The sequence below is a fragment of the Corvus brachyrhynchos genome, unplaced genomic scaffold (genome assembly GCF_000691975.1).
Source record: "Corvus brachyrhynchos isolate BGI_N302 unplaced genomic scaffold, ASM69197v1 scaffold200, whole genome shotgun sequence".
Taxonomy (NCBI): domain Eukaryota; kingdom Metazoa; phylum Chordata; class Aves; order Passeriformes; family Corvidae; genus Corvus; species Corvus brachyrhynchos.
The window spans coordinates 4,176,002-4,185,586 of record NW_008236184.1 but is presented as its reverse complement, the minus strand read 5'-3'; the positions used below and the strand labels follow the sequence as shown (position 1 = coordinate 4,185,586).

The 9,585-nt window shown below is 39.0% G+C and overlaps 1 protein-coding gene across 2 annotated transcripts in view; it reads left to right on the top strand.

Moving 5' to 3' along the window:
• IQGAP1 (IQ motif containing GTPase activating protein 1) overlaps positions 1-9,585 on the top strand; it is a 55,611-nt gene that overhangs the window by 37,091 nt on the left and 8,935 nt on the right. For both annotated transcript variants that reach the window (XM_008637222.2, XM_017738078.1), the window contains exons 23-31: positions 204-412; positions 1,430-1,585; positions 1,800-1,963; positions 2,737-2,961; positions 4,203-4,343; positions 4,434-4,518; positions 6,701-6,933; positions 7,694-7,826; positions 8,167-8,269. In XM_008637222.2, the coding sequence (XP_008635444.1) occupies positions 204-412; positions 1,430-1,585; positions 1,800-1,963; positions 2,737-2,961; positions 4,203-4,343; positions 4,434-4,518; positions 6,701-6,933; positions 7,694-7,826; positions 8,167-8,269 (1,449 nt within the window). The remainder of the gene's footprint in view (positions 1-203; positions 413-1,429; positions 1,586-1,799; positions 1,964-2,736; positions 2,962-4,202; positions 4,344-4,433; positions 4,519-6,700; positions 6,934-7,693; positions 7,827-8,166; positions 8,270-9,585) is intronic.

The following is a 9,585-nucleotide window of genomic DNA, read 5'->3' as shown; positions in this document are numbered from 1 at the left end:
ACTACCCTATGCTAATACTGACTTCGTTCTTGATTTACTTCTCTTACAGTTTTCTCAAAACAGGAAAATCAAAATGTCAGAAGCTGTTTAGACATGATGGTACTAATATAACTCTGGGTGCTCCTTGTTTAAACATAGATAAGGCATATATTTACTTCTGTCTGCCATCTCCTGGTGTTGTCTATTTTCTTGCCTATTTTTAGTTAATGCTGAAAACCCACCTATGGCTGTGGTTCGGAAATTTGTCCACTTGCTCGATCAGAGTGACCAAGATTTTCAGGAGGAGCTTGAGCTAATGAAACTGCGTGAAGAAGTTGTAACCTTGATCCGATCCAATCAGCAACTGGAAAATGACCTCAATCTCATGGACATCAAAATTGGTTTGCTAGTGAAAAACAAAATTACATTGCAGGTAAGCAATATGTCATTGGGAGACCAGCTACACATTGAATTGAGCCCAATGGTAGTTAACATGGAGAGCTCCTGACCTCAGATGTCATTTGCTCAGGCCCAGTGGAAAACATTTCCCCAGACTTACAGTTTTTACTCCCAATATGTTCTTAGTCCTTTCCACTAATTTAGTATGTATCCCTAGAGAGAAAACTGTAGGAGGAGAAGAAGCAAGTCCCAAAGCTAAAAAAGGCAATGAGACTATCTTGATCTAACGAATGCAACAGGTTTTGTATTTAAAGACTTTGAGAACTCTTTTTTTGTTGCTCCTTTGTGGTTAAACAAGTCACATGCCTCAAGCTTGGAGCAAGGGGATGATTTTGGAGGCAGGAGACATGCTTGTGCCGCTTGGATGCTTGTTGGTTAAAGGAAGCCCCCCCAATCTAAGCTTGGCTGGTGTGATTAATTTCACAAAAAAAAAAAAAGGTTTCTTGCTGATACAGCATTGTCTTTTCTTCAAGCTGAAGTACTGGTCAGATTTTCATGTGGTCCTGGATTCATTACATTAGGATTCTCTGAGTGCAAAATCTCAGTTGGTGTAGTGAAATTTATCTTAGAAGGAAGCTGTAGTGGTTGGGCTGATGCTTGCAGTGAAAAGTGCCATTGCTGTCAGAGTATGTGGAGGTAGTGCGCTAGCTGAATATGGAACAGTATTTTTAAGTTGTAAGCCCAGTTTAAAAAAGGAAAACATTTCCAAGCATCTTCAGAATGTGACCAGCTCTGATAGTAATTGCTGCCAAGAGTGACTAACCCTTCTGGGATTTCAGACAAATTCACAAAGTCAGGAACAAAGCAGAACATGTACTTCAGTTGGAGAAACTGCTGCCATACCAAATAATGCTTCACTTTAATAGCCCCAGGCATTCCTTGACCCTGCGTTTCCGCATCCAAGAGAAGTGGCTCTCAGATGCGACTGTTTTCCAGTATTGCCTGTTAGAAATTGCTGAGAGTGAAATCTATACCTATTCTTTCTTTCCAGGATGTTGTTTCTCATAGCAAAAAACTTACCAAGAAGAATAAGGAGCAGCTCTCTGACATGATGATGCTGAACAAACAAAGGGGAGGTTTGAAAGCACTGAGCAAAGAAAAGAGAGAAAAGCTGGAAGCCTATCAGCATTTGTTCTACCTACTTCAGGTAAGCAACTTCTTACACTGCTCAGTAACCTTTTGTCATAGAAGCTTATATGTCTTAGCACAGTCTTTGCTTATGCAGTGTAGTTGTCATACAAGCAATAAGGTTGGAAAAGACCTTTAAGATCAAGTCCAACCAGCAACTGTTTTGAGCCACCTTAGTTTTTAGCGACATCAGCAGGGACATGCACACTAAGTAATTTTTCTTGTTGTTGTAGACTAACCCAACCTACTTGGCCAAGCTGATTTTTCAGATGCCTCAAAACAAATCCACAAAATTCATGGATTCTGTCATCTTCACGCTGTATAACTATGCATCCAATCAAAGAGAGGAATACCTGTTGTTGCGACTTTTCCAAACAGCACTGCAGGAAGAGATCAAGTATGTGGTAGCATAAGGCACATTCTTGCTGTCGAATCAGTTTTGGCAGTTCCTGAAATTGAGGCCATTTTCATGTTAAGTCTAGTGCATATATGCAGATAATGCTAATCTGTCCCTTCGTTGTCCTCTTCCCATTTCATATCTGTTAATGTAGTCTATAAAAGAAGAATCAAGTATGTCCATTGAAGATGAGGGCTTTTCACTTCAATCAAGATTTCACTGCTCAACATGGCAGCTACTTTTACATGATGCAAAGTCATGCTAAAATTCAGTCTAATCTCAATTCTCCAGTGTCTGATTATAAATATGTCCAACAAACTGCAAATTCAGGCTTTACAAGCCAGGAACAGAGCTAAATCTAAGCTCTCTGGATTTCCAAAAAGCTAATGAGGAGTCTGAAATCTCTGTTGTTTGGCATTTCTTTTTCTTGTCAGTGGTAGAAACTCTGGCTGTCCTCAGACATGTTTTGTTGGATTGGTTAGGCCTTAGGAGCTCAGTGTTACATGACTTCAGTTCTTTACAATGCAGAGTGGCACAATTTGCTGTGAGAAAGAATATTCAGTGAAGTTTTTGAGGAACTACCCTTAAGCATTTTTGGGAATGCTTTTTAGGCATGAAGATGGTATATGGCCTGAAACAAATAACTTCTAAAAAATATTTTCTTCACACCCCCCTCCCCCCCAAAGTCATGCTTGCAACAGTAGTCCAGGGAAGTGTAGGCGGTGAAAGAGTTATGCATACCTCAAATTTCATACAGATTCTTTCTTCTTCAGATCAAAAGTAGACCAGATACATGAAATTGTGACTGGGAATCCTACTGTTATTAAAATGGTGGTAAGTTTCAATCGTGGTGCCCGTGGTCAGAATGCCCTGAGGCAGATCCTTGCACCAGTTGTGAAGGAAATCATTGATGACAAGTCACTTAATATCAAAACTGATCCTGTGGATATTTACAAGTCTTGGGTTAACCAGATGGAATCTCAAACGGGAGAGGCCAGGTATGGGACCTGTTAATACTGTATTTTTCTAAACATTGCTTAGCTGCTTTGCATTGCTCAGTTAATCATTCAGAAAACCATCCTTGGCTCCACTGCATGCATCTGTCCAAGTGGTCGTCTCGTCAAGACAGCTTTCATCTGAGAGTTCTAAAGTTCATACTCTGGTGATGGTGCTGAGAGTATTAAACAGGAATGTCATTAGGTGATGGAAGAAATGCTCTTTGTTGTTTTCTTATGTTAACTTGATAGTTAGCTATGAGACACCCTCTAACCTAAAAGAATGCATTGTAGGAAAAAGTATTTGGGAATCACTTCCATGTCAGTCCATGTTCATGTCATACATAGCCTGTGCAAACAGGTACTATTTGCAAGCACACAAAGCTGCTCTTGCTGGTAGAAAGCATCGCATTGCAGTTTTCTTGGTCCTAACATCTTTCTAATTAGTATTAGCCACTGTTAACAATTGTATTGAGCCATGTGATTTTGCGTCATTCTGGTTTCTTTGTCTTCAGAGGTTGTGATTTGCTAGAACTTGAAGATTCTATTGTGTTATTGGGGTTTTTTTAACATACTTTTAAAAAAAAAGCAAAAGCCATATGGATGAATGAGTTCCTCCATATTTAGAGCAATCTGCAGTCATACACCTTAGCACACTTCATGCAAAATTCTGGACATTAAAAATGCAAGCGAAGATGTGTGTTTAGATTCTTCTCTGTACGTAAGATTTAGGATATGCCTTTATGAATTACCAGCTTCATCTGTGTTCACTGGAATACTGTGCCATAGTTTCAGCTGATTGAAAAAAGATACCTATTCATTTGGCACTGTTTCCCACCAGCAGCATGTTTTTTGGTTTTATGGACGCTGCTCTAGCTTCTGCTTGTATCCAAGTTTTCATCATCTTAATACCCAAATGCATAGCTTTCTTTTTCACCAATTTGCAGTCTGAAGTACCACTATATGTTATGGATGGTGCTTTTTTTTGCCTAGTGTGTATGCTGTAAAAAAAATTAGGTTTTGAGTTAGCTGGGTCTTTCTTGCAGTGGCCATTGCAAGGGAAAGTAAAGGAAGTAAAAGCAAAAGAATTTCAGCTCTGATGGTGCCAAACAGGTTAATTAAAGGCAATGCATAGCTTTTGGCAGTGAAGTGAATATAAACTTGTTTCTGTGTCAGGCTATACATTCTTGAAATGTACTAGCTTGAGTAATATTCTCCTTTATATGTTTGACTTTTTCAAATAGCAAACTGCCATATGATGTTACGCCTGAGCAAGCCCTAAGTCATGAAGAGGTGAGGACGCGCCTGGATGCCTCAATCAGAAACATGAGGACAGTGACAGACAAGTTCCTGTCTGCCATTATTAGCTCAGTGGACAAAATCCCGTGAGTCTGATGCACCAGTGTTATCCCTGAGAAGTTGCTGGTGTCTTCATGCTTGCAGCAGTCTTATTTGACCTTTTCTTTCTCTCAAAGTTACGGAATGCGTTTCATTGCCAAGGTCCTAAAAGACTCCCTGCATGAGAAGTTTCCTGATGCTGGCGAGGATGAGCTTCTGAAGGTGAGGATCTGTACACCTTTGTGAATAATTGTCAGCCAAATTGGCTGTGGCAAGCACATCTCATCCTTCTCTCGTTAGGTGTATGTGTGGCGAGGAGCGCATGTAAACCTATTTATTTACCTCTACGGATAGAAAATATTTCACATCAGGCTACTGATGTTAGCTTCATACGCATCACTTGAGATGTAATGTGTTGTTTAGAAGGAGGTACCCTGTTGCTTCTGTTTTGCTTTTAGTATCGTGGGCATTTGGTCCTTCAGGTTTCTTGACTTGGGTTTACTGTTGCTCCTAGAAAGTAAACCTCTGGTTAACTAGTATGATCACAGCCCAGTGCTCCTTTCTTAAAGAAACAAGTTAAAATGTCTGTATGCAAAATTCCTAATGCCCCATCTGGAACCCACTAGGATATTTTGACAGCAATATGTAGAGTAACTTCCCATGATGCCTAGTCAGTTTTGAATTTTGCGTTTCAGTTGGTTTGTAGATCTAAAAGGATCCTAATATTAGTTGCTCTTAGATGAGTACAGTGTTGGGGTTTTCATTGAAATTTCTTTGGTTTCATGGCTTTTGGTAAATTGCGAATTTATGCCCATGAATGCTTTAGTTTTTAATACAACATAGTTTGGTTATTAGAATACTTGACAACGTCTCTTTAAGCTTTTCTGCCTCTACTTCATTACAAAATAATTACCAATCTGAATGCTGTTTTCTTCTCTCTTCTAGTTCTGTGCTTTCCCATTCTGAGACATCGATTCTTTCTATGCAGGTGAATTAATTTCTTCCATCTGTAAATTTAGGTGGAAAACTGCAGTTTTTGTTAATCCTCATGGAAACAATGTAACTATCCACATGAAAGTCAAAACTGCAGTTGCATGCAATAACTACTTGTAGATTTTTATTTTTTTTTAGCAGCTGAAGATACCCATATAATATACTGTTCTTCTTGCCCCACAAGTTCAAAAGTTATTAATTCAGTTTCCTTCATGGTTGTTTTATTCTTTTTACTGGTAGTAAACAGTTTGACTCTTAACAGTCAACAGACTGTTGACATCCCATGGCATAATTTGCAAGAGTACAGCAGAGGCTTGCATAAAACACTTGGCAAAACATGACCTCACTGAAAGCAGTTGTTAATTTCTGGGACTGCTTAGCAATGGCTAGGTTTTTTCTCTGTGTTTTCAACTGTTTGTTCAGACCCCAGTCTCTTCCATGCATTTAAGTCACATGGCAAGCAGGTGAAGCCAAGATTCAGTGACCTGGCCTTCTGCAAATGAGCACGTGGTGAGAGAGCTTTTGCTTTAAATTAGCAGGGTGGGTTAATACCTTTTCATTGCTAGAATTACTTTTGGCAAAATATCCAATACAGGATAGAAGAATACTGTGAGCATATGGATAATGTGATAATCTCTACTTGTAGTTCTTTGAAATATATATTGCTGCTCACATTTGACTAGGTAAATTGGATTTTTGAAGCATCAAATGCCATTCGTCTTCTGTACTTCTGATTTTCTTTCTTCTGGATTAAATGGTTTCTCAGCCTCACTAACTAGGGGTCTGTGCCCAAATATGTTGCTGGCCCACAGAAGAATTACTCTGGAAGAGAAAAGGGCTTTGGACAAGGAATGGAAAGTAATTTCCTCAGTTTAACTTCTTGGTGTGCCATTCTTCCTCCCTGTTTTTGCTTTGTCAGAGATGGCAGCCAATGCTGCATACTTCTTTAAAAATTGGCTCTTGTTCTATATTGAAACTTCATTATCAGATTCCTCTATACTGTGGTCATTCTGCCCTCTGTTAGGCTAACTCAATTACATTTAATTCTCCTGACAGACTGTCTCACGCTCATATCAGTAGTTCATTAGTAACTTGTAGTATCTCCTCTCCGTACGTTTTGTAAGTTGGATTTCTAAACCTTTATGCATAGGAATATCTGCTGCTGTATTGTCCTGTGACTGGTAGTGCTCAGGCTTTCCTCTGTGTTGACCGCCTATTGCATCTTTATGATTTTTGCTTTTTTTTTTTTTTTCTCACTTTTTGGGATGGTATGTGCTTCTATACAGCAGAACCTTTGTCTTGGAAAGAGGCTTACAAGAAAATAATTTATCAAAACACAGAGTAGTTTCAATAAAATTCAGTTGGGTCCTGTACTGTTGTTTATTGATGCGTTTCTTCTCTACTTTCCCAGATTGTTGGCAACTTGCTCTATTATCGCTACATGAATCCAGCCATTGTCGCACCAGATGCCTTTGACATCATCGACCTTTCAGCTGGAGGTCAGCTGACAACAGATCAGCGCAGAAACCTCGGTTCCATTGCAAAGATGTTACAGCATGCTGCATCCAATAAGATGTTCATGGGAGACAATGCTCATCTAAGCATCATTAATGAATACCTATTGCAGTCATACCAGAAATTCAGGTAGAAGACCGTAGCTAATTAAGCTGGGAAGTTTGGCGGAGGGTAACATTGCAAGTAAAAAGGGAAAATAATAAATTCTGAATACAGAAAATTCTCTCTCTGTCAAATATGCAATCTGTTAAAAATAGATTTTGCTCCAGACTGCCACAAGCATCACTGACAATGGCAGATAAAATGTATACCTGGAATTTATGAACAATACATTGAATGTTAATGAGATTGCAAAGCCAAGAGTTTTGAGTGTCCAGAATAAAGGTTGCTTTTGCACTTACTTATTACGGTACTTTGGACATGGACAACCAGAATGGACATACATTCTTCTGTCCTGTGTGAACCCTGGTTCCACATGAAAATCTAGTGATGATCAGGAATAAAGCAGGTTGGCATTTAGCTATTCATGTAGTTGAAGTAAGCTTTTGTTCAAGAATTGTCATCTTGCATCTCCTGTGTTTTGGACAAAAGGTAACCAGGGGTTGGAAAAGGATGATAATGCAGTGGGGTCAGGAGAATGAGGTCACTGAAGCTAGGTCTTGTCAATTCTGAAAATGAGCGAATGTCAGCACGGCCAGTATCAATGATTGAATTTAGTAGGTTGCTTCTGATGTGTTAAAATAAAGCTGACAAACTGTAGTGTGCCATAATGTACCATAGTTTAAAGAGGAGAGACTATGCTTGAGATTGTCATGGGGAGGTAATACTCTTGATATATCACATGACTCTCAGAGTCATACTGACTGTTCTCTCCTTCTTTGTTCTGAAGACGTTTTTTTCAGGCTGCCTGTGAGGTTCCTGAATTGCAGGATAAATTTAATATTGATGAATATTCTGACTTGGTGACTCTCACTAAACCAGTAATTTATATTTCTATTGGTGAAATCATCAATACACACACTGTAAGTATACACTAGTCATAGTTGCTCCTTATAAGCAGTGTTTGCAAAGAAAATGCTGCTTCTGTCTGAAACACTAAGGTGCTGAATCCAAGGCTGAAAGTTGTCATGATTGTAGTTTGTGAGAGCTTGTTGATTTATAGAATCAAGTAATTTAGTTATGGCTTCACTAAGTTTCTTTGAAAGCATTTGAATGTGTGATACTGGCACAGCTCTGAATGTTGATATTGCTGCTTGGAGTTCAGTGATTTTTTTCTAAAAGATGCCAGCCTAAAGTAATGAAATTTTACTATCTAGAAGGAGATGTACTGTTAAAACATAATTGTTTTTTCTGTTCATCTAGTTGCTCTTAGACCATCAAGATGCAATTGCTCCTGAGCACAATGACCCAATTCACGAACTGCTGGATGATCTTGGAGAGGTTCCTACAATTGAGTCCTTAATAGGTAGTCTAGTTTGTTCAGCTAAAGTAATATGTGATATTACCTTAAATGACTTAAAGTGCAGTAAAGAAACAATAAGAAATCATGACAGGTCGTTTGGGAGGATGTGCTCTGAAAAGCAGCAGCAGATTCATTGCAGTGTATTTCCTCTGCAGAAGTTTTTTGCCCAGAAAAAAACATAGGTTCTTTCCTTTCTCCCCACCCACCTCACCTCATCCCACTCTAGAAATTTCTGGAAGACAGATGGATATTGACATATTTTCTTTGTTCCATTATGCTGGAGCCATTTCTCTGTTCTTGTGTCCCTGTTCCAGCTTGTTTGCAAAGATCCGTCCTTTCTGGAGATCTGTAGGTGTTCCTTTCAGAGTGTGGTAATAAATGTGTTAAATAGCATGTGTTTCTTTAGGAGTCTTTGGCAGGTGGACTCCTTTAGAGTTTTTTTTCCATAAGAAAAATAGAATTTTATCCTCTTCTGGTTGGGGGAAGAAGGGACTAACACTACTAATCTGTGAAACTCTTCTGAAAACCTGAGCCACAGTTTACTGCTTCAGGATATAAAATATACTGGAAAGATGCACAAGTTTTTCTCCTTCCTTGGTTTCTGTGTTGCAGTATTTGAAGTTTCTAGTCTAGTAGTGGGGAGGGAAGCAAACCAGGCACAGTTTTTGGAGAGGATGCTCTGACAGCAAACAATTACCTTGAAGTTGCTTGATGACAATGGTTGGAACCTTCTAAAGGAGTGATTGCTTGCACATTTTCTTCCATGCACTAGCAAAGAACAGAATGTAAGAACTGTTGACTGAACAAACATAGACCATGGGTTTAGCTAGAGCTTGCCCTCCTTCCCCATTTCATTTTTCCTGTGTGCATTGTGTCACTGTGGCTAATATGTCAGAGGTAAATCTTTCTGCAGCCCTTTAAAAAATGGGGGGGGGAAGATTCCAACAACTGTTCTGGTGAAAGTTCATATGCAATTGGAGCAAGAAAATTTCTTTTTGATGGGATAGCTTTGTTTAAGAGAAGATGACAAGCTTGCTTGCTAACAAGGGTTTTGCTCTTATCTTGAAACATTTATTCTAATGAGGACATGAACATATGGGCATCATCATATTTTTGTTTCTAAAATACTTTTGGCAGTTCAGCCACTCTTTTCAGTGAGATCCTGAGATACAGTGTGGAATACACAGAAGTCTTTAAGGCATATGAAGTGGTGATTTTCTGGCCAGTGCATTCTCTTAGATTTGCTACGAAAAGTCTGTAATATATTCAAGATGATGTCTTTAAAAGTTGGTTTGATTTTTGAAGTGTCCCTTTGACAG